The sequence below is a fragment of the Rana temporaria genome, chromosome 1, assembly GCF_905171775.1.
Source record: "Rana temporaria chromosome 1, aRanTem1.1, whole genome shotgun sequence".
NCBI lineage: Eukaryota > Metazoa > Chordata > Amphibia > Anura > Ranidae > Rana > Rana temporaria.
In genome coordinates, this window is record NC_053489.1 from 126740314 (window position 1) to 126765382 (window position 25069).

At 40.4% G+C, this 25069-nt stretch overlaps 1 protein-coding gene across 1 annotated transcript in view; it reads right to left on the reverse strand.

Moving 5' to 3' along the window:
* The window catches only part of LIX1 (limb and CNS expressed 1), a 214795-nt gene that overhangs the window by 38746 nt on the left and 150980 nt on the right, over positions 1-25069 (reverse strand). The window contains exon 4 of the mRNA XM_040342606.1: positions 2069-2164. Coding sequence (XP_040198540.1) covers positions 2069-2164 — 96 coding nt within the window. The remainder of the gene's footprint in view (positions 1-2068; positions 2165-25069) is intronic.

Genomic DNA, 25069 nt, shown 5'->3' on the forward strand with positions numbered 1-25069 from the left:
CTCTCCTCTGCAACTTAAGTTTCTTGAGCCACATGGAATCGCATAGTTGTCCCAGTCTTTTCAGTCTCCCAGATCCTCTCTTGGCCTCATCTTTCTCAGTCATATGGACATAGAACCCCTCTACCCTGTAGTGAAGTCTGTCTGACTCACACACCTGTCATCACACAAAGCCCCCCTCCTTCAACAGGGCTATGTCTCCAAATGGGAGCACTGAGCTATACTCCGATTTGGCTTCTAACTAGCCTGTACACCAGCCTCCAAGCCTCCAGCAAAACCTGGAAACAGAATAGAAGGTTCTGTCCCACCCAAGACACTGAAGCTTTTCAACTCCAGGCCCTGATCTGGGATTACAAAACCCAGAGAAAACTTAAAATACACCTGTTTCCACTTGCAATAAACACACCAGAGCTTCTCAAACTGTAACTTTTAGAATCCTGTGTCACTTCTATATTCATTTCCTAAACTCCTACAATGGCAGGGCTTCAGACTGTCACCTCAGCTTGTCAATAAACACAAACATGCCTGCTGTTTCAGCTACTAGACAGAATAATGGGACTACAATATGGAGCAGCTGTTCAGGTTCCTTACCAAGACAAAGGGGCAAACCATACTCTGTAGAGACAACTGCTGAATGTTTATTCCTGAGATGGTGACATTGTAGAATCTAATGCACCTATAACTTTAACATTTAAATTCAATGAAGACCACCACCATTACAGACATTTCCTTAACCAATGCTTTATGTACTTCCAGTTGCAGCCAACTGCAATTTGTTCAGAGAAAATTGTTTATTATTACCTCCTGACTGGGGTAGTCTTAGCTTGGGCCTCCCCCTATGTGGGGCAGAACAGTGCAGTCCTGGATTATCTCAACACTAACTGTAGTGAGTCAAGTTTTTGTTGAGAAAAAAAAAAAAAACCTCTCTGGGTATTTATTGCATATGGAAAAAAAAAATTCTTTGTCAAACTTTATTGCAGATTCCTACCTGTTGCTGCTCTAAAGAAATAACTGTTTGTTTGACTATGTCCTGTGCGTACTGATTATGAATGGAAGGGTATGTTCATTATAATCAGCTGCTGCACTCTCAGTGTTCTAAAAAGTGGCTGTGTCTTCATCCTTTTAGAAGTAATTAACCTATAGAGCAGTGATGGCGAACCTTGGCACCCCAGATGTTTTGGAACTACATTTCCCATGATGCTCATGCACTCTGCAGTGTAGATGAGAATCATGGGAAATGTAGTTCCAAAACATCTGGGGTGCCAAGGTTCGCCATCACTGCTATAGAGAGTATCTGGCCAAAAATAAAATTTCTATTGCGGTGGGTGCCTAAAATCTGACTTGTATCTGACTATGTACAGAAAGTTTCCCATTTGCGATATTGCTTTGAATTTTACAGAAAATTATAGCAGTGCGGATTGAAATGGAAAGGTAATTTTTATTAACCATAAAAATTGAGGATTAAGGTGAGCAGAGGCTGTTTAAGGTCTGTAATGGGAACCCTGATGCAAGGGTGAATCTGATGGAGACCATGATGTAAGGGATACTCTGATGGAAACCCTGATATAAGAAGGTCCTGTGATGCAAGGGAGACTCTGATGTTAGGGGGGCACTGATGGGAGCCCTGATGTATTTCTGGATGGGCTCTGTCGTAAGGGGGAATTTGATGGGAATATTTGTCAAATATACAATGTGGCCTTTGTACTTAAAAATGTTGAGACCCCTGATCTAGAGTAGCATCATAAGCATGTTTCCATCATCTTCAAATGAATGAGGAATAATCAACTTTACATCAAATTGGAAAGATGAGTTCAAACAAACGCAGAACCAGTTCTTGGGTTATGTCAGCTAACACTTGGCATTTTTGTTCATTTTAACAATCATTATTCCAAAATTAAATATTTAATATATATCAATATATACGGTAATACTGTAAACACCTTTAGATTGTTGAATTGCAAATGTATCAAATCGGTAAACTGCAGGTAAAAATAATTATTGGATTCCTAGGTAACCATTTTCAAATTCACTTTACAGAATCACAAATAAACTCATTTGTTTTAACACTAACCTGAAATTCCAGCATTGTTTTTCCAAGGTTTGTCCCCAGCATGTCATGGTAGGCACCAATACTTGTACTTGGGTCATCAGCATCATTTGTATTACCCTGAAACATAAAACAAATAAGTTCTCATGGAGTCTGATCAATTTATTGTGTTTTCTATTATCTTATTAGCTAGATTACAAAGTCTTTTCATACCACTCTTCCAAGTGTTTTTCTCGGTTCTAATCAGTGTGAGAAACATATTTCAGCATTTATAGCCACATAGGTAAATCAGACCATCTTAAACTAATCAGTATGGTGTCAGGGGAAATATTGATTGTTCAAGAATATGATGGGTTGTGAAGATTTGTGAAACAACTCAGATCTCATTTATAGAAACTATCACCATGCCACCTTTCACAGGTTGGTTATTTTTACATGAGTCCAGTGAGATTAGAAAACTACAGTCACTATTTCTAATGGCTGCTGAACAAATCTTAGCCAAGGCATAGACATTTGCTGGGCCCACTGTGGCACAAGTCAAAATGTCTTGGTACTTTCTAAACAAAAAGCTTCCAGAACTGCTACGTGATTCCATGTAAAAATTCAATAAGGTCTTGATGCCCAGAATAAAACTGGGGCTGATTTACTAAAGCAGGAAAGTGCAAAATCTGGTGCAGCAAGAATTTGCACTGTCTAGTTTTAGAGAATCAACCCCATTATATGCCTGTATTTTGTGACCATACATTCCTGACATCCTCCTTCTACACATTTGAACTTCCTCAGGCCCTCCTGTCTACCCTTCCACCCCTTGTACCTTCCTCCCCTTATCCTCTTCTCCATCCATTTCTCTATTATCCATACTCTTTTCTTCCCTTCTGTATACTGTAGGTACAGATATCCTGTTCTCATGATCCCGGGGGCCTAACATTAGTACTTTGTACCATCATGCGATCAGGGTCATTCGGCTACTTAGCCTTATGTACCTACTTGATGCTTGTTACTGTAAATTTATTTGATGGTTTTATTATCATGTCCTATCATGTACCTAGTTGTACTTCCTATGTAAAATCAATAAAAATCTTTGAAACATAAAACTGCTGTTATATTGGCCAGAAATATTTGTCTTTCTGGTTGAGTTTGATCAATCAAACCTATTGAAAAGTATGAGTAATAGTGAAAGGCCTTGGCTTTATCTTCTAATCAATGTACCAAATAGTTGCTGTGTGCACAGGTTGTAGGTGCAGACTTGTTTCACTTTTATAAAACGTGCCAACATCTTCCCATGTTATCCCTGTTCTTGTAGACCACACGCGGCAGGAAATCTCTGTTTCTAATAGCTTTGGCCTAACCAATGACGTAAGGCAGTGCAGTGTTGAATGAGAGCCAGGAGAGTCGACAGGGCCCTGGCGGCCTTATGACTCACCTGCTTCTATGTCAAAGAGCAGAATTGTTATTTTGACCGTTCGTTTATTTTTATATGGTGGCTTGGACAACAAGTGTGCAGCAAAACAAACATTTAAAAGCCTCCTGTATGGCTGGGGCTGCTGAGGGATCAGCAAGGTGAACAACTACAAAGTGTTGATCGGCTTGGAAGAAAGCTATATGAACAATGAGGTCTTTCAGTAAGTTTATACTCTAGCCCTATAGAGTTGAGGGATATGCCAAGAGCGTGAATTTGAAAAAAAGCAGGATGATGTTTAGATCTTATTTGTGGGACAATGCTGGTTGGCCCACAAATAATCAATGAAGAACTATGAAGTAGTCAAGTTTACTATACAATCAATGGGGGTGGGAGAAAAACAAACTCCTTAGCTGTATGATATACAGTAAGATTCACCAAGCATCGACTAGCTAGAGATGGTGAAAACATTTACATAGTATGTTGACAGAGGACTGAAGAGATTTCAAGGGTACTCCAGGTACCTGACAGACCAGCCTTTGTTAATGCTGCAAACTACCAGAAGACCCCCCGATACCATGAGGTAACTCCATTGAACAGATGATACAAAGAATGAAAGAAAGAAATATGAAAAAAATAAATATGAGGTTTCCTAATGGTGGTATCTAAGTAAGGGCCAAGCACAAAGTAAGAAAATACATTTTATATATAGTAAATAACATATATAACATAATATATACTAAAAGAAACAATTTAAACAAAACAGTTTCCATATAAGGTTTTAGCAATGGGGTTTGCAGACTCTTTAATTCCCTTAAGAGTCGCCTTTTCATAGGAGCAGTGTTGTCTGTCCAATTATATACAGCGGCAGCAACAGGCAGATGAGCCTTGTCTTTGGGAGCAATGGTGATTTATTGTAAGGCCTCAGCACAACTTGTTCTTTAAAATGAAAATAACTTTGTTGCAGTGGCTTTATAAATTCAGTTCTACATTTGGAAATATATTCCTGGCAAGTTAAATAGAACATAAGCCAAACTGTAGAGCCATTAGCCAATAGTGGCAGCAATGAGAAAGCTTGTTTTGGAACAACAGAGATTTAGTCTTATAAAACATGAGAGGCTGCATATACAGATCTTCTATTCCATTAGGATTGGTTCCCTCTGCCTGTCCTTAATCTGGTCCAGTGCTGCATAGATATGTCAAACACAATGCCAATATCCAAGACATCAAATGGTATTTCTGAGGGGTGTTTCTGTATAGAATTTGGAACACACCCTGTTTATAATTATATTCTGTTTATATGGAATAGGCAATAAAACAGCAACTGGCTTAGTTTATACTGTAAGAAGAAATCCCTCCTAATTTATTTGCTCAGCAATATGTGAAATCATGCCCTGCTTATTCCTGGACATTATTATCAGACGTCAATACTTACTGGGGTGTATAATTGTACTATGGCTTTATTTAGAAAAAGTGGATTACATGGAAATGCCCAACAACCAAATAGAAAAATACTTTTTAAAGTGAATAAAAGGTGTGTCTCACCGCATTAAATAATTAAAACATGCATTGCATTTGTTTCTTATATATATATATATATATATATATATATATATATATATATATATATATATATATATATATATATATATAAAATAGTTGGGTATGACAAAAAGTTTACACGAAAAAGGTGAAACAATAGATTCTGGCGGCACTGGTCTTTCAGCCAATCCCAATACAAACAAGGAGGTGGGTTTACATTACAGAGAGCTAGGGTTAGAATATAAGGGAGGTTAAAGTGATTGCAAATTATCACCTTGCAAAACAACCTATTCAGTTTAAGATAGAAATGAAAGGCAAAGCATTTTTGTACAGATATAAAAATACATTATAAATACTTTATTTACCCTCTTTTTTATAAGTGATTACAATCCCTCTGTTCTCAGGTGCATAAGAGCTGGGGGGAGGAGAAGCAACAGTACACTGAGATTCCCAGTGAAAGGCTGGACGAGGGGGGGGGGATGTCAGGACAAGTCTAATCATTGAAAGAGAGCAGGCTGAGTTCCCAGCATAGCTAGAGAACTGACCAGAGTGTGTCACATGCCTAGTGTGGTCAGTTTTTAATAGGAAAGAAGAGGGACTGGCAGGAACACAAGAGATTTCTCACAAAGGAAGCAATTCAAATAGAACAGGATACTTTTCCATACAAGTACGTGGTACATTAGGAACATATCAGGAATATGAAATGTTGGGGTAATAAAAGTCTTTACATTTACAGGGTTGGTTACTGTTAGAGGTAAATGAAGGTTAGTGCAGAGATTAGTGTTAGGGTTATAGGGAAGGTTAAAGTAGTTATGACCCTAAAAAAAAATGCTCCCGCCCCTCTAAGGCACAGGATATAGCACAGTGCTTAGGCCATGTCTATTGTCCCTTTCTGTGTTGTACAATACCTGGCTGATCCTGCCTGTTCCTGTCTTCCACTCTGTAAACTGACCACATTTATCAAGGCTGCTGATCTCTAATAGCATGGTCAGTTTATGTGCCTCCGTCATCCAGCTATCTTCACATCTCTGCATCTCCCCCTTCCCCTCTCTCTCTCTCTCCATGTCAGTTCTGTAGTCTGCATGAGAGCCGCTCTCCTCTCCTCTCCTCTCTTTGTTATTCTATTCTCTGCAGCTGCTCCAGTGCTTGTAAACAAGCATGTATTAATTACTTTGATCCTCTCTGTTTTAGGACCCTGTTCAGTACATGTGTGTGTTTTCCTACAATTATAATGCTAAATACCTTCTTTGCAGTTCAGACATGTGACCTCCCTCTGCTAGCTTGCATTCATCACAGCAAAATCTGAGCCCCTCCCACTGTACTCACTTGGGAAAGGAAGCAAAGGCAGGTCACATGACAGGAGAAAAATAAATAAAAGGGTTGGTGTCACCAGAGACACACCTCCATCCCTGCGTTTAGCATCAAAAAATAAAAATTCACCCTTGGGACTTTGAGTGAGGTGAGCACTGTAGAGCCAATAAAACAACAAGAGTAATTACAGTATATATTTAATTCAAGTAAAAAGCAGTACATACATTAATGTCATGAACATGAGCCAATTCATACAGAATATAGAAAATGGTAAAATTATATTGCAAGTAACTGTCCATATTAAAACACACACACAAGCATCAAGTATATACCCAAAGTGTTTCGCGAGGCTTAGCTCGCTCTTCAGTGGTAGATGCTCGTGGTATACCTAAAATGAAAGGATAAAGTATGTAGTATGATATGACGGGCACAGGGTAAGGGGGGGCCCTTGATATGGAAAACCCCATACTCACCGATGGACATAGCCAAAGACCAGCTCATGTGAGGCTCCCAATACGGCAGCAGCGAGTGTCCTGCCAGGGAGCAGAGGAGGCGGAGCCAAACAAAGTCCCAACCGGGGCCAAACGGAAGGAGGGCACAGCATGGATGAAATTTGTGTATCCCCAAGAGTCTGATGTGCTGCTCCCTGCAGGTGGTGGTGTTTTGTTTTTTCTTTGGGAGTTGCAATGTGTATAAAGGGGGGCTTCATGTCCCCGCCTGCCCATTTGGGCGTGCAGGGCCACCTACCCTTATCATTTTACCCGTTTTCTATATTCTGTATGAATTGGCTCATGTTCATGACATTAACCACTTGGGATCCGCTCTATAGACGAAAGACGTCCACAGCGCGGCTCTCAAGTGCCAAGTGGACGTCTTTGGACGTCCTGCTGTTGTCATTCCCCGTGCGCGCCGCTGGGGGCACGCAGCGGGGAAAAAACGTGCACGGCGCATCGCTCGGGAGCCGATGCGTGTGCCTGGCGGCCGTGATGTCCGCCAGGTACCCGCGATCGGCGGTGACAGCAAGGACGTGGAGCTTTGTGTGTAAACACAGAGCTCCACGTCCTGTCAGGGAGAGAGGAGACCGATCTGCGTCCCTTGTACATAGCGACACAGCATCGGTCACCTCCCCCAGTCAGTCCCCTCCCCCCACACAGTTAGAACACACCCAGGATACACATTTAACCCCTTCCTCACCCCCTAGTGTTAACCCCTTCACTGCCAGTCACATTTATACAGTAATTAGTGCATTTTTATAGCACTGATCGCTGTATAAATGTGAATGGTCCCAAAATTGTGTCAAAAGTGTCCGATACGTCCGCCTCAATATCGCAGGCCTGACAAAAAAATCACAGATCGCCGCCATTACTAGTAAAAAAAAAAAAACATAAATCTATCCCCTATTTTGTAGGCGCTATAACTTTTGCGCAAACCAATCAATATACGCTTATTGCGATTTTTTTAACAAAAATATGTAGAAGAATACGTATCGGCCAAAATCGAGGGAAATTTTTATAAAAAAAAATAAAAAAAATGGGATATTATTATAACAAAAAGTAAAAAATATTGTGGTTTTTTTTTTTAATTTCTGTCTTTTTATGTTTATAGCGCAAAAAATAAAAATCGCAGAGATGATCAAATACCACCAAAAGAAAGCTCTCTTTGTGGTAAAAAAAATGATAAAAATATTATTTAGGTACAGTGTTGTATGACCGCGCAATTGTCCTTCAAAATGCGTCAAAGCTGAAAATTGGTCTTGGCAAGAAGGGGGTTTAAGTGCCCAGTAATGAAGTGGTTAATGTATGTACTGCTTTTTACTTGAATTAAATATATACTGTAATTACTCTTGTTATTTTATTGGCTCTACAGTGCTCACCTCACTCAAAAGTCCCAAGGGCGAATTTAAATGTTTTGGTCACATGACAGGACAGCAGGGCTCTGCAAAGAAGTTTTTACAATTTTAGAAAAACACACACTGTTCTGAAAAGGAACCTAAAACAAAGAGAATCAAAATACGAAAATGATTACCTATGACTTTACAACCACTTTAAGCCTGGTACACATGATGAGATTATCGGACGGATAATGGTCTGTTTGTTTTTGCATGCTGATCTTCATATAGAAAATGAAGAGTTACCAAAGCCTACGAAAATTCGTATACACGGTCGGACTTTCCGACAACAAAACTGTGGATTTTTTTCCGACTGATATGGCTCAAACTTGTCTTGCATGTTGTCGGAAATTCTAATTGCCAAGAACGCGGTCACGTACAACGCGTACAATGGCACTATAAAGGGAAGTTCAATATCAAGTGTGCCACCCTTTGGGCTCCTTCTGCTAATCTCGTGTTAGTAGAAGTTTGGTGAGAGATGATTCGCGCTTTTCAGCCTCCTGCTTTTCAGTCTGTTACAGCGTGACGAATGTGCTATCTCCATTACGAATGCTAGTTTTACCAGACCGACCGCATCCGTCTTGTACTTGATTCAGAGCATGTGTGGAATTTGGTGCGTCGGAAATTTACGAGATCGTATTTTGCTGTCGGAAAATTTGAGAACACACGATTGAAATTTACGAGATCGGATTTTGCTGTCGGAAAACTTGAAAACCAGCTCTCAAATTTTTGTTGTCGGAAATTCCGACAGCAAATGTCCGATGGAGCCTACACACGGTCGGAATTTCTAACAATAAGCTCCCATCGAACATTTGTTGTCGGAAATTCAGAGTGTTTGTACACGGGTATAACGGTGACCTTCACTGGAAATACCTGAACTCAGTAGATTCGAGGGGTGTCTTATGGCCATAGCATGCATGAGTATAACTCTTGTTGCAATACAAATAAAATAGACACAGTAATGGCGCACGCTGCAGTTAGAAGATATAACACATGTCAAGTAAAAAGTCCTTTGAGCACCAGGCTCTGAAGTGAGATGACAGTCTGTAGGATCTGGGCAGCCTTGTGCAGGGAGCTGAAGCCAAACTCCAAACATGTAACAGAAAGAAAACAACAACAGGCGCCACTTAGAAAAGACTGTGAACTTTTAATGTATAAACAGCATCAAGTTACTCACATAGAAGTTACTGGCCCAGATTCAAGAAGCACTTGCGCCCGCGCAACCATAGGTTGCGCGGCGCAAGGGCTTACTTGCTCCGGTGTAACGAGTGCTCCTGATTCAGGAACCTCGTTACACCGACTGCAGCCTAGGATGTGACAGACATAAGCCTCCTTATGCCTTCACATCCCAGGCTGCATTCTTGCGTTGGCCGCTAGGGGGCGCGGCCATTGTGATCGGCGTATAGTATGCAAATTGCATACTACCACCGATTCACAAAAGTTGCGCGGGCCCTTCTCACGCAAGGTACGGAGTTTCCGTACGGCGCCTTTAGCATAAGGCTGCTCCTGCTAATAGCAGGCGCAGCCAATGCTAAAGTATAGCTGCGCCTCCCGCTCGCGACGTTCAAATTTCACGTCGTTTACGTAAGTGAACCGTGAATGGCGCTGGACGCCATTCACGTTCACTTACAAGCAAATGACGTCCTTGCGACGTCATTTGCCGCAATGCACGTCGGGAAAGTTTCCCGACGGAGCATGCGCTGTTCGCTCGGCGCGGGAGCGCGCCTAATTTAAATGATTCCCGCCCCCGGCGGGATCATTTACATTAGGCAGCCTTGCGCCCGGCTGCTTAGCATATTGCCAGCGCAATTTACGGAGCAACTGCTCCGTGAATCGCGGGCAAAGTGCAATATTTGCGTGGGCGCAGAGAAAAAAATTTGCTCTTTGCCCACGCAAATATTGCGCGATTCTACTTGAATCTGGGCCACTGTATTTAGGCATAAAGATGGGATCCATGGGACAGTCAGTCTCTTGGCCGTGTTGGTGAAGTCCACTTGTAGCAGCTGCTGTGTGTTGCAGAGATGAATGCAGGTGCTTGTTTTCCCAAACAGGAAGTTTCCAGGTAAACTGTGCGTCAGCTAGATAGAGGGCTGAAGCGCACATTGGGACACAACTGCGTGCAGAGAGGGGGGATGACGTCACAGGACCCAGAATGCAATGCATTTCAGTGCTAGCACTGTGAGTTCTGGTGGATCACAGCGCGCACATTTCTCAAGGCTTGAGAAAGGTGCGCGCTGTGATCCCCCAGAACTCACAGTGCTAGCACTGAAATGCTTCCTGTTTGGGAAAACAAGCACCTGCATTCATCTCTGCAACACACAGCAGCTGCTACAAGTGGACTTCACCAATACGGCCAAGAGACTGACTGTCCTATGGACCCCATCTTTATGCCTAAATACAGTAACTTCTATGTGAGTAACTTGATGCTGTTTATACATTAAAAGTTCACAGTCTTTTCTAAGTGGCACCTGTTGTTTTCTTTCTGTTTCTTGTTGCAATACACACTGTAGGGCTGGGTTCACACCATTGCGAATTTGATGTTGGATTCCCACATGCAATTCGCAATAGCGGGAGATTTTGATCGGCTCTCTATGGAGCTGGTTCACATATCTCCGCAGCAGGTCTGAAGCATTTTGGGTCTTTTTCCGTCTTTTGGCCCAAATTCGAGCTGAAATCAGACCTGAAACGGTGAACCCGCACGCATCGGACCCCTGCTGTGAGCCGCATGTGTCTCATATGTGAACCGAGCCTCAAAGGTATACATATAAACTTGATTTAAACATGGTGTATGGTATGTATATATTCTCATATCATAATTTAGCCTTGTAAATCACAAAGGAATGACTTAGGAGAGCCATAATACAAACGTTACACTCACAGTTTGTTTTGCAATTGATTTATTTTCACTTGATATTGGATGGTCATTTCAAGTAATTTATCATTTTTATGGTGATTTCCATGGTTAAATGGAATAAACTTTGTAGACTTGTGGGCGCGACTTTCCTCTGGGATATCTAAAAGCCAGCATAAATATTTCAGCAGCACAGTGTTAATGTGGCTGGATTGAGATGCTATAAATTTTCAGATGCATTTTGAGTTGAAAAAATACTGGCCGAAGAGCGCACGACCTAACAATAATTGCAACAGCTCAATATATGTTCTACACACCCATTGTAAGACATTCTAAGAAAAGTTGTTGTCTGTGTTGCCAGAAGCTGATCTGATACTAAGCAATGTAATATATAACTATATAAATGTAATCCTACATATAAATTACATATTTGCTTACAGCACATCAAAAAATGTTCTGCTTGGTTTATAACTTCGGTGATTTCCGTAAAGTGCTGAGTCTGCTATTTAGTGTAATACACTATAAACCATAAAAGAAATGAAAGAACCAAACCATGCAATTTGTTCATATTAATTTACAGGACCCTTTCATTCAAAATATTGTATTTTGTTGACTGTGATAATTTTAAATACATATAATTAATACAGTTTTATAACTACTCCCAACACTTTCTATATATTATTTCTATATGTTCCATGTTCTGTGCCTAGGTTGTTGCTTTCCTCTGCAGAATTTATTATGTGCTGGTTTATTTGAATTCAATGTTATCGGGGCTGGCTCTTCAGACCTGTGACAACCATACTATGGCATTTTCTGGATGGCTACAAATCAGCTTTAAGGGAACAGTTTTAGTGTGTGAGAAGGTTATGTATTGGGTTATGAATTAAGGATAGGGAAAGGATTGGCTTAACTGTTAGGGTTAGGTAAAAGCCCAACTCCAGTCAGTAAGGGTCAGAACTTCCATTATGTTTTTATGGCTTTTTGTGACTCCATAGGGGAAATTTCCACCAGACTAAGAAATTAGGGCAATAGAGGTCAGAAAAGCTGAAAGGCACACTTGGCAATAAAAACTGTTCCAGTTCCTGTTGGAGAAATATAACATTTACCATAATGTCCTGTCCCTCTGCCTCCATGTTACATTAACAGTAAGGTAGAGGCAATTTACCCAATGGGGACACAGACAGCACTGCAAACCGAAGAAAGCCTAAATCATTAAAAAAGTTTGTAATTGGTATTGTAATTTATGGTATAGGTTATGAATTTTTTAAGCATAAGGAGAGCGCTATTTATTTGGTTTAAACCTGAGAAAGTGTTTAAATCTTCCCATTTATCCAAAGCAAAAAAAAAGTTTGGGCAAAAGCCGGGCATTAAAGTGGATCTCCACCCAAAAGCGGAAGCTCCGCTTATTGGTTTTGACAGGTACCCACTCCCAATTTCAGCTGACTTCCCCACTGTAAACTCAGTGGGAAGTTTGGCCTCCCCTCCTCTTTCCCCCACGCCGGGCCATTCACAAAGTGCAGCGCGCTCGCACAGTAGGGGACTGGCTGTGAAGCCAAGATGGCAGCAGCAGCACTCGTGAGTCAATTGAAAAATCAGCTTGGGTGAAAACACTGTTGGATTTGTGGACAGGTAACTGTCCTAATATAAAAAGTCAGCAGCTACAGTATGTGTAGCTGCTGCCTTTTTTTTTTTTTAGAAAGAGCCCGGAGCTCCGTTTTAAGTGTTAAGGGTAATTTTCAGTATTAGGTAATGAGGTAAACTTCAATATTAAAAAGGGGCGGGGCTAAAGGCAATTTTTGTATTGGTAGAGTCAAGGTAAAGGTGCAGATCATTGTCCTAAGACTACCTGGCCAATCAGGTAACAGGAACTGCTTGTTCAGGAGGAGAATCAGGAAAAAAAATTGCGAACATTAATTCGCTATTGTCACACAAGTGGGTGGGCTCAGAGTGAAGTGCCCCCTTTTTTTTAAGCCAATTAGAGCCTCTGGCTCTAATCATGTGCTTAAAAGAAAATAACCCTATTGAAATCCACGCATCCGGCACCCCGTATGTAGATTAGTGGGCTGGATGCATGGATGGGGAGGCGGCACCCGTTTGTTCTTCATGAGCGGCTGTCACTGTTCTGGAGAGAAGACTAGATACAGGTATTGTCTATAATTAGCAACTAGAAGTGTTATACTGACACATTGCTTAGCATGCATGCACTTACCATGAGAAATATATCTGATGCTAGGTCCACTTTAATTTGATACATTGGTCCGTGGATAGTGTCCTCACGACATTTCTACCATTTTTTACATTACAGTAGCAGACTACAGTATATACATCTGGCCTTATGCACACCAGCATGAAGCCTCCAACCTATAATTCACTTTGTGGTTGAATTTTGTTTACACACCACCCACAAGTTAAATACAATCTTGCAAACAGTTAACTATCCAACAGTTATTACTGCAAGGTCAAATTACTTCAATGCAGAAGAAACATAAAGCACTGCCAATTCCTTATATGAGCTGTAAACCTCACAGGAACTGCTTAACAAGGGAAGGATTACAATGGCTCCTCTCACTGCATTGATCATTATGATACGGTGATATAGAGAATGTAAATGAAATAGGCAAATACTCTACTGGGAGACTTTAATTGTAACGGTTAACCTAAGAAAACATAATACTAAAGCTTTGAACATTGCCCTCTAAACCACAGTACTTAATTAGGCATTTTTTGGATGACGGTACATAGAATTAATTAAGGGGTGTACCATTCTGTTGACACCCTACAAATCCAAGCTATGTGTTTCCTAAACAGAGATTGGTAGGAACCCCTGATAAAACTTGACCTGAGTTTGTTAATGAGAAGAATTTAATTGCCAGAAATGTTATCCAACCTTTTTATTATTCCGTTATGAGTATATACTTTCCTCTGATTTAGAGAGAAGGTCAGTAAGCTTGACACGGATATGCTCAGTGTTATTCTTATTCTGCTCATGGAACAATGAGATGCAGACTTCTAAAAACCTGTCAGAATCACATAAAATATGGTTTTGTGCATAAACCTGACTTTAGTTCTGTCTCTCCTCAATTCTTTTTTCAGATTCAGGAGATAAACAATGGTTTGTACAGAGGTTATTGATCTCTATGTAATAAAAGTCTCTTGTTTACATAGCTGCAAAAAACAGATGCCTACAAATGAACATAGGAAGGTCCATTGTGGCTTACATGTTAATCAGTTTATATGCATACTTCCATCCTCCCTACATTATTCAGTGTAAACTTCATACTTTTGTTGAATGCTTCTAGAAGTATGACCTATGGGGTAGCAGAATGACCCATATTTTCCTTTGCTTGATCATGGAAATGTTTCTAAGACATTTGAAAGAAAACTGAGAAATATCATTTGTCCAATATGTTCTGGGTCTGCTCCTTTAACAAATGCAAACCGATCCCTTGAAAAACTCCACTTAAAGGGGGTAAGGTTGGAGTCTCTCTACTTAGAAACTGAGAGTATGCGAAAAATGTACTCGCTAATACATTTTCGCAAGGTACTAAAGACTCACTTACTGTCCAATGTGTATGGATAAGGGGCATGCGCTATCTACTATCAACCATCTGATCAGCCCGCCCTGACTTATTGCTGTTTATTGAAATGTGAACTGTTAGTCTCTTTTTCAACTCTTTTCTTTTTTTTCTTTGTTTAGATGATTCTTACATTTTCTTAGTTGTTATTTATTATTAATCTATTCTGTATGTGATATCTGTTATGCCTATTTTGAATGTTAGTATATGTATTTGGTCTGTCTAGCGCTTAGGTGCAGATCTTGAACTGTTTTTGGCGCTTTACAAATAATAAAATCAAATCAAATCAAATCAACCTCTACATGTACTAATTCAGGGGAATACCCATGTCAAAATGTCTTTACAAACAGTAATTCCAAACAATGGAGATGTTACTGACACTATGCAGACCAATAGACCAAACCTACAGTATGCAATGCTATGTTCTGACAGCAGTACAGGCAACTTCCCATTGGCTGCTGAAAGAAATCAAGTTAGACTGAGTGAATTTTTACAGTAGCCATTCAGATGAACCTTTATATATTTATTAATGAATACAAGGTTTCCTCGAACTGGCTAAGGTGGAGGGACAGACAGATTATGTCATGATCTCCACTTCAGCCAATCAGAGGAAGCCTTACAAGACAATACAAGGCTTTCTCTGAATGGCTGACAAGTACTCAGCCTAACTCGATTGTGTCCCAGTAGCAGATGGGAATTCATTTATTCTGATGAAGGTCATAGAACTGCATACTGTATGTAGCTGATGCTAATACAGTGCAATACAGCACTCACAGCCATGAATAACTTTCTAGTGGGAATAGTTTGCTTGGGCCAGCTTGGCCCAAACAAACTATTTAAAGAGACAAAAAAACCTGGACCAAAGCTTTAATTGTATTGCCGTCACATAGGAGGCTGAATTATGATGTGTTGTTCTCACGGTTTCTTTGTGTGGGGGCTGCCATCTTGGTAGAGGAGAGGACTTTTCTTGCTTATGTCAAAACTGCCCCCCTAAAGACTAATGACCTAATGACTGAAAAAGGAAAATCAAGCAGAAACACGTAATGAAAGAAGCAAAAGTAAGAATATCCTTGTATGGGAGGTTCTCGGGTATAGCTTTCACGCCAGCAAGGAACATAAGGCACAAGTGTTATTTTTCAGGAGAAATTTTAAAATGATAGGGTTTTCTGGGTCATGTAATAGGGTTAAAATATCCTCTCGTCTGCGTGTTTCGCCTTTTGTCTTCCTCAGGACGAGGTAGGAGAATTTTTGCAGTAGAACATTAAATATTTCATTTATCGAAATGGTCGTTAGCCATCCAGTGCACCACAGGTCGCTTATAATCGCAGGTGTACCATCAGTCATTTATACGTAGTTTAAAGAGGGGCGTGGAATGCCAAACACAAGAAAATTCCTCTATGTGAGATCATGGTCGCATCATGTCCTTTATTGGGAGTAAATCTAGTTAATAACCGGGAAAACATAAAAAAACGGGACCGGAAACAGGGAGCAGAACCACAGTAGGAGTTGCATCCAAATAGGGTAGCCAGAGTAAGCCGTCCAGTGCTGGATAACCAAAAGGTTTTTGGCTATAAACACCTCAAGATGAAAATGTTGCCTCACGCCCCGGGGAATAGCCTGTGCTATACTATCCTGTTTCCAGTCCCGTTTTTTTATGTTTTTCGGGTTATTAACTAGATTTACTCCCGATAAAGGACATGATACGACCATGATCTCATATAGAGGAATTTTCTTGTGTTTGGAATTCCACGCCCCTCTTTAAACTACGTATAAATGACTGATGGTACACCTGCAATTATAAGCGACCTGTGGTGCACTGGATGGCTAACGACCATTTTGATAAATGAAATATTTAGTGTTCTACTGCAAAAATTCTCCTACCTCGTCCTGAGGAAGCCAAAAGGCGAAACACGTAGACGAGAGGATATTTTCAACCCTATTACATATTCTATATGGTTTTTTATTTTACTTTTTGTAATAAATATATATTTTTTCTAAATTCAGTTGTTCCCGTCTTGCCTCTAAAGTCCGCCCAATCACTGCCCCCCAGCAGTAATTTTCCTCTATTCATATTTACGGATGTTGGCAAATGTGAGTGCTTTTTTGTTCCCCTTTCCCCTTATTTGATTCAGGGTTTTCTGGGTACTGCTTGCGCACAATTTCATGTCCAGATGTTTTCTATAACATAGCAAAGTTTACATATATACATTTTGATCCACTTTAAAGTTCCTCTACAGGCTTACCCCCATCTACACACAGCCCACCCCCTCTAATTGAATGCTAGCATAAAAAACGAAGAAACTGTACCTAACTAGCTCTTCTACTCACCTAAATCCGATCACAAGTCTTCTCTTATTTTCTGTGCACAGAAGCAGGGTCCTTGTTTGGGTGTCCACTTCTTGCTTGCATGGCAAGGTCACTTACTATTGGATGTCCAGCAGCAAGGTCTTCTTGAGATCCAGAAGACATATCGGAGTGATGACATTGAGAAGACCAGCTGGCACAGACACAACTGAATAAATGCCCCCCCCCCCCCCCCCCCGAACTCTGAAACTACGGACTAAGGGCAGGAGGATGAGAGTATAAACTTGCATTACAAGGAATTTTTCTAAAAAATACACGCTGAATGAGAAAGAGGGGGTGAGATGGAGGGTAGGGAGGGCATGACATTTTGCCCGAAGGGCTTTAACATCAGAACACATTTTAGAAGCCATTCTTGCAGACATCCTGGTAATTAAAACTCTTTCTCAAACTTTTTCTTTAAATGTTATATGTCCCAACAGAATAGAAAGAATATTATATTACACTGCGGGAGTTAAATAAGTGATCTCTATGAGAAAATACAATTATAAAGAATGAAATTTCTTTTGTGCCAGGTACACATCTCTTTAATAAAGTGAGTGCCAAGACCCTTCTGATAGCCCAGAGTCAAACAAGACTAGAAGTTCTTGTTCTAGCAGATCTGTCAGTGTCCCGTCTTTACTGCCAGGAGTGGGATCATTCCTCTGGTTTTGCAAATGTTTCTTTAATATCAGTACAATTATCACAGGCAAGTTCTCACACTAAACTTTTCAGTCCTCTGGCCAGTGCTGATGAAGATACAGAGTAGTTGCCAGAGTATGAAAACCACTTTAAACATATACTTATATTTGTCTTGGATTATATACCAATGGGCTTTTTTCAGCTTCCACAAACTGATTTCAGAACAAAACCATTTGAAATAATCCACTCAGTCATTTATCAGATTTCGGAAAGTTAAGATGGCACTACATATAGCAGTAAGGAAAAAAAGGAATACATTCGCCAAAGTGAAATAAACAGAATATCATTGTAAAGATAATGTTAACTCAGAAATCCGTATTATAGGGCATGAGTTCCTGCCAGCCCTACTGAGGCCTCAAAGATGGGGAATGCTACAGAACAATATATTTGGCACATAAACATACTCAATGGAAGACTGATGAGAATACTTGCTAATTAGAATTGCCTCTTATGGAAAAATTACGGCCATGTTATAAGCAATTGCTGATAATAATCACTGGCTATAGATGCAGTATTAGGGAAACAATAATTTTACCTTGACTTCCATAATATTAACCCTTGTCATATTATGTCCTAGAGTTTTAGCAGTTATACCGTGATGATGCCTCGGTATCAACATTTTTACCCAGCAATGCTTTTTCATGTAGATTAGAAGTGATTTGAGTGGCTATACAGCCACTCGACCACTTTAACAGGCAGCAGAAGGGCGGGTCCCGGGGTCCCCTCCCACAACCACCATCTTTACGGGGCTCTCCCATCCGATCGGTCACATTCCCTAGGAAAATTGGGAGGAACAGAAGTTCCCTCCCCTCTTCTGTGACATTAGAAACCGTAAGCAATGAGAATTTAGTCACTTCCGGTTTCGGTTTATTTGTTTACAAGCCTTTACCAGCTTGTACAGCATCTGATAAAAACCGATCTTGGTTTAATCAGATGCATTAGAGGCCAGAGGAAAGATCTGGGGTCCAAAAGACATCAGGTCTCTTCATAAAAAGGACCTGTTATTGCCTATGCTATCACAATGGATGTTGTTGATCCCTTGTGATAGCAATACATTTGGTAAAAAAAATTAAGAAATGTACAGTGTTAAAAAATACACTTGAATAAAATAAATATATATATATATATATATATATATAAAAAAAAAAAAATACCTTGACCCCCCCCCCATGCACGAGCAAATGTGAACATGCACGTAGGTCCCGTACACATATGTAAACTGTAATCACACCACACATGTAAAGTATCACCATGAACAGAGCGAGAGCAATAATACTAGTGCCACACAGTGGAGTCTGAGCTGTAATGTGTTGTTTTTTGCAGGAATAAAGAAGTGCTGTCGGACTAGTCTTTCTGAAACCTTCAAACCTCTGTTTTGCCTGAAAAAATCCTGGATACTTAGATGATCTGTTACTACAAGAGCAAACCTCTGATCTTGAATTTCAAGGCTGTGGACTTTGGAGGACTTTTGATGGATCCTGCACATTGGGTGTCATCTTCAATTCCATCACAATGCTTGGAGTACTTGGGCCTCCTCCTTATAACCTTTCATCCTATGTCTTCCTGCCTTGGGATAGGTTGATGAAACTACAGAGTCAGGTTTAGTAATTTAAATCCCTCCCTGCAGAGATGCATGTAAGTGCTGGGATTGATGTTATCCACCTCCAAAATGGTTCCCCTTGCTCTATACCATTCAAGGGGACTTGCAACAATAAAATCTTATATTGTGGAACAAATTAATTCTGTCTTTGGACAAGGTAGTTTAATTACATCCTCTAAACAAGGACTGGTGGTTTCTGTCCCCAGCATTATTGGAGGGCAGATTATTTTCTCCCCTTCAAATGGAAGATTGGGTATTATATTATGTTTGTGTTCACTAAAGTGTATTTTTTGCCAGAACACCCACCATTTTATTCTGTAGGACCTCTGCTAAAAAATATATACCGTATTTATCGGCGTATACTGCGCACTCTTTTGCCCTGAAAATAAGGGCAAAATCGTGGGTGCGCGATATACGCCGATACCCGCTTCCCGCGCTGTGTTTGAACCACTGCGCCGGCATATACCGAGAGCAGTACACTCTGGTATAGTTGGGCAGGCTCGGCTCCTCTCGCGGTCACGTCCTGTGCTTCCTGTACATCCTTTACGCGAGAGGAGCCGAGCCTGTCCGACTATACCCGAGTGTACTGCGCTCGGTATATGCCGGCGCAGTGGTTCAAACACAGCGCGGGAAGCGGGGATCGAGCGGGGAGGACACCATGATGGCCGCAGAAGGACGTCGGACGGGACGAGGCCGCCGATGGATGCAATGGACGACGGGCAGGACGCAATCGACGACGGGCAAGACACCGACGAGGGGCATCCAAACTGTAAGTATTTTTTTTTTTTCCAGGAATTTTCCTTCAAGTTTGGGGGTGCGCGCTATACGCCAGGGCGCGTTATAGCACGATAAATACGGTATATAATATAGCAAAAAAATATGATACACAACAGATGTATTTGCTAAGATATATTTTCTATATAAATTGGTGTATACTATGGAAAATATTGTATGGCTTCTTATGACCTCCACTAAGTACAGCACAAATGTATCATCCAAATATTCAGGAAGAACATATTTCAGTTCTAAAGCCCTATTACTGTCCAAAAGATTGCTGTGAGAGGGACTTTAGTTGCAATGCCTCATTAGTATTTTCTGCTATGGAATACAGGGTTAGGTGTATACTAGACACTGCCAAACACTCTCTTTCCCAGTAGTGGGGAGGTGGAGGTTCTGGCACAAAGTTAACAATGCTAAATGCATAGCAATCAAAACTGTCTGCACAACAAGCAGATTAATGAGTTAAAAGGCAGCAGGGGTCAGGCAGTTTCTGCTGCAATTTCTACTGAGAGACAATTACTTGTAATTCAGTTAAAATGGAACTGTGATCAAAATTACATATATTAAACAATTCAGTCTGTAATGCCCCATGTAATATAGTTTTATTGCCTGCTGATGCTGCCATTAGAGCCATTGATTTTCCATATCATGCAGCAGCATTTTCACCCTGGGGACAGGGTAGGCCTGGATTGCCTAAATCCAGCTAACCCTTTGTAAGCATTTACAACAAGAGAATTTTTTGTACTATCATTTTCATTGGACAGCTTGGCCTGCATGTAAAAGTGAAGGAAAAATGTATACTGAATTTGTTTTATAGGTGTAGTGCTCACCCCCACCAGGATCTTCTCCCACTTGTGCAGCGGCAGCCAGGCAAACAGCATCATTCACTCCTCTGGCTCAGAAAACAGTCTAGGGCAGTGATGGCGAACCTTGACACACCAGATGTTTTGGAACTACATTTCCCATGATGCAGTTGAGCATGTAGTTGAGCATCATGGGTAATGTAGGTCCAAAACATCTGGGGTGCCAAGGTTCGCCATCACTGGTCTAGGGGTTGCCCTTTTCAATTTTATTGCGGATTAACTTGTATGGGGCTTAGGGAAGCTATGGGATACTCCAGAACACTGAACAGGAATGTGGAGGCACTCTTCCCTTTGCAGCTACTTCTTAAAGCGTTTGTTACCCCAACACTTACAATTCCTGATATGTGCCTGCTGTACCACATACTTGTATGAGAAAGTATCCTGTTCTCTTTGCATTGTTTCCTTTATGTGAAATCCATATTGTCCCTGCTAGTCCCCTTGCTTTCTTATTAAAAACTGACCACACTAAGCAGGAGAGCACACCATGGTCAGTTCTCTAGCTATGCTGGGAACTCAGCCTGCTCTTCTCCAATGATCAGACTTGTCCTGACATGCCCCTGATGCACAGTCATTTACCGGGAAGTGTTGCTGTTTTTTCATCTCCCCCAGCTCTTATGCAGCTGAGAATAGACGGAATGCGATCATGTCTAAAAAAGGGAAAAGGGGTATTTATATTATTTTTTATCTTTATATAAAAGCATTACCTTTCATTTTTTTTAAACAGAATTGGTGGGTTTACAAGGTGTTAAATTTAGTGCACCCGGGGTAAACAGCAGCAATAGTCACTAGAATCACTCTCTTGGGTCTGTACTCACAGTATCCATGGGACTTGCATGTCTCCCTCCATACTCAGGCAGACAGTTTCCTCAGTGGAGCCTCCAGACCAGATCATCAGTGAAACCCCTCTTTCAGCATTCCGAGAAATAGCAGCAGAATAGCCCCCCCTCCAACAGCTATGCACAGCTGGGACTCAGATGAAACCGGCAGGATCTTCAGCTGGACCACCAGGAAGGGCAGGATACCTTCTGTTTGGGAAACTCTTCTCCTGGGGAAGAACACTGCTCTCTGAGGCTCCAAACTATTTATACACTTCCCAACCACCATCTTGCCCTGCCCTCCCCAGGGATTGGCTGGAGTTGCAAAAATATTCAGGCTGTTCATTTGACTTTCCCATCCACTACATTTTGGAATCTTTCTAAAGTCAGGGGGAATTATTAAAATGTACAGCCTGCAGGGCCCACAGTAGCCCAAAGTAATCACATGCTGCTCTGCTGATTACAGACGAGCCTGTGTTAGGAGGGCATACAATTCCTTTTAGATTTGTCTATTGTTTTTTTGATGTTCAGCAACTTGTGCTTGTGTTACTACCCCAACCGCCATTTGAATTTCCCTCCTCTATCTCCTTAATTATGCAGCTGATCAAGGAGCTATAGAATCCCTTTTGGCAGTGCTTCTCCCACAGGAGCATTGCGCCTTCCCTAGAGAGCAAGACCCGCAGATGATATGGTGTGAGGTCTGACAATGAGTTCCTTCTGTCTTCACGGGTACAGCACCATGTTTGTGAACTAACTGCTCTCTGGCCCTGTTAACCCCCTATGTACAATATATTTTATGGTAATGTATTCTTTGGCAGCATACCATACACTGCACATAAAGAAGTGCTGTCGGACTAGTCTTTCTGCAACCTTCAAACTTCTGTTGTTTTGCCTGACTTTTGCCGGACTTTTTCTGTCGGAAATTTCCGACAACAAAAATTTGAGAGCTGGTTCTCACATTTTCCGACGGGAAAAGTTCTTGTCGGAAATTCTGATCGTCTGTATGCAATCAAGTTGACGCATGCCCGGAAGCATTGAACTTAATTTTTCTCGGCCTGTCGTAGTGTTGTACGTCACCGTTTTCTTGACGGTCGGAATTTTGTGTGACCGTGTGTATGCAACACAAGTTTGAGCCAACATTCCGTCTGAAAAAAATCCACAGTTTTCTTGTCGGAATTTCATCATGTGTAAGCAGCATAAGGGAGCTGCCAACAGTGCTGCTGTTTTTATCTTTATATTAACATATGAACTTTTTGTTCTATACCAGGACTCTCTCTTCAGAATGATCAATTATGACCATTATTACAGATAATGTTATACCTTGTGTATATTATTTTTAAACCATTGGTACTGTATGTATTTTGTCGTTTTATCCCATTTGCCTCATAACGCAGTGTTTTCACCTATCTTTGCACCATCTTTCCTTTTTCTATTGAAATAAAATTTTCAGTGAGTACAAATTCTATGTTTTCATCAATAAACAATCTCTGGGGTCAAGAAAAATCTGTGCCAATGGCAAAACATGGGGAACACGGGGACTAGCTGATAGATGATTACATTTAATATTTCACTTTCTCAGGCTAAATCCACTTAAATATGTAACTCTAAACTTTTAACTGAATATCTGAAAATTATTTCTGTCTATTATTTTGCAGCTTGTAAGGCATACATGCACTATTTATAAAAGAAAACTATTGCTACAATAATGACTAATCTTTTCACTGAGCATTGTTTTTCTCAGGTTACGTACATGACCGTGGACCATAAACCCGGAAATTCCTCACCATCTAATGAGATCTTAAGATAATTACGGCAATATTTTTGTTATAATTACAATTAATGTTTATGGGTAATACCAGTTTTATGTCATTCCTTCAATCACTACCATATTTGCTTTTTAATATTCCCAGGAGGGTAAAAGCTAGTGATGGACGGGATGCTGTGAGCAATAGAATCTGTAGATTGTTAATTTATAGACCGTTGTATATCCTACACAGACTTTTAATTGTCTATGTGTAGGTTTCTTTAGTGGACAATTATAAATTAAATTAAAGAAATTGCTTCTATAGGCAAAAGTCAGCAGCAATACGTTTTGATGTATTATGTGGTGCCAGCCAATAAAATGAATCTAAATATAATTAATTTTATTCTCAGTATAGCTTGTTAGTATTAAATAGAATAAAGGGTAATTTAAAAAGCATATTGAATCATTTGACAATCCAAAACTGGTGTGCTAGAATCCTAAAGTGAATACAAGGCGAAGGGAAAGTTCTGCTAAGGTGACCCTCTGGAATTGTTTTCAATGGAAGTAAAATAGCCATTAGGCCCCTGATAAACTCTCAGTGGGACCTACCTAAGTAAATATAATGAAATTCTAAAGCATGTTGGGTAGCAGATTTTTACAGTTCAACATTGATTTTCAAGCACAACCCAGTTATTAGAATGATAAATAAAAAAGGAAGGGGAAATGCCTATGCATTGTTATAGAAATTACAAGAATTAAAAAATAGAAGTCCTTATTTTTACAAAACATTATCTAAAACTAAAATTATACTGTACTTCACATCCATAAAAGTTGAAATGTAATTGGCAAAACAGAAATGGAGTTAAGCTGTCCTAATGCTGTAAACGGAATAACTTGTATATATTTAGAATAATAAATCAAAATCCACTCGCAAAATGGGAGCAGGCAAGTGGATTTTTTGAGGACTGTGTATATATATCTATATATATATACAGTATATATATATATATATATATATATATATATATATATATATATATATATATATATATATATATATATATATACACACACACACATATTATATATATATATATATATATATATATATATATATATATATAGATATATAGATATATCTATATATACAGTATATAAAATCAGATAGATCAGCGGATCGTAAATCAGAAGATCCGCTGATCTATCTGAATCTACCCCCGCGTAATCTATCTGATTTACGATCCGCAGGCGCAATTTTGAGAGGCTAGTGCTGTATTCAGAAAGCACTTACCTCGAAACTTGCGCTGGCGGATCGTAAATCCCCCTGGCGGAATTCAAATTCCGCAGCTAGGGGGAGTGTAGTATTTAAATCAGGCGCGTCCCCGTTTAAATGCGCATGCGCCGTCCGAGAATTTTCCCGGCGTGCATTGCTCCCAATGACGTCGCTAGGACGTCATTGGTTTCGGTGTGAGCGTAACTTGCGTCCGGCCGTATTCTGAATCGACTTACGCAAACAACGTAAAAATTCAAAACTTGGCGCGGGAACGACGGCCATACTTAACATAGGATACGCCTCACATAGCAGGGGTAAGTATACGCCGGAAAAAGCCGAACG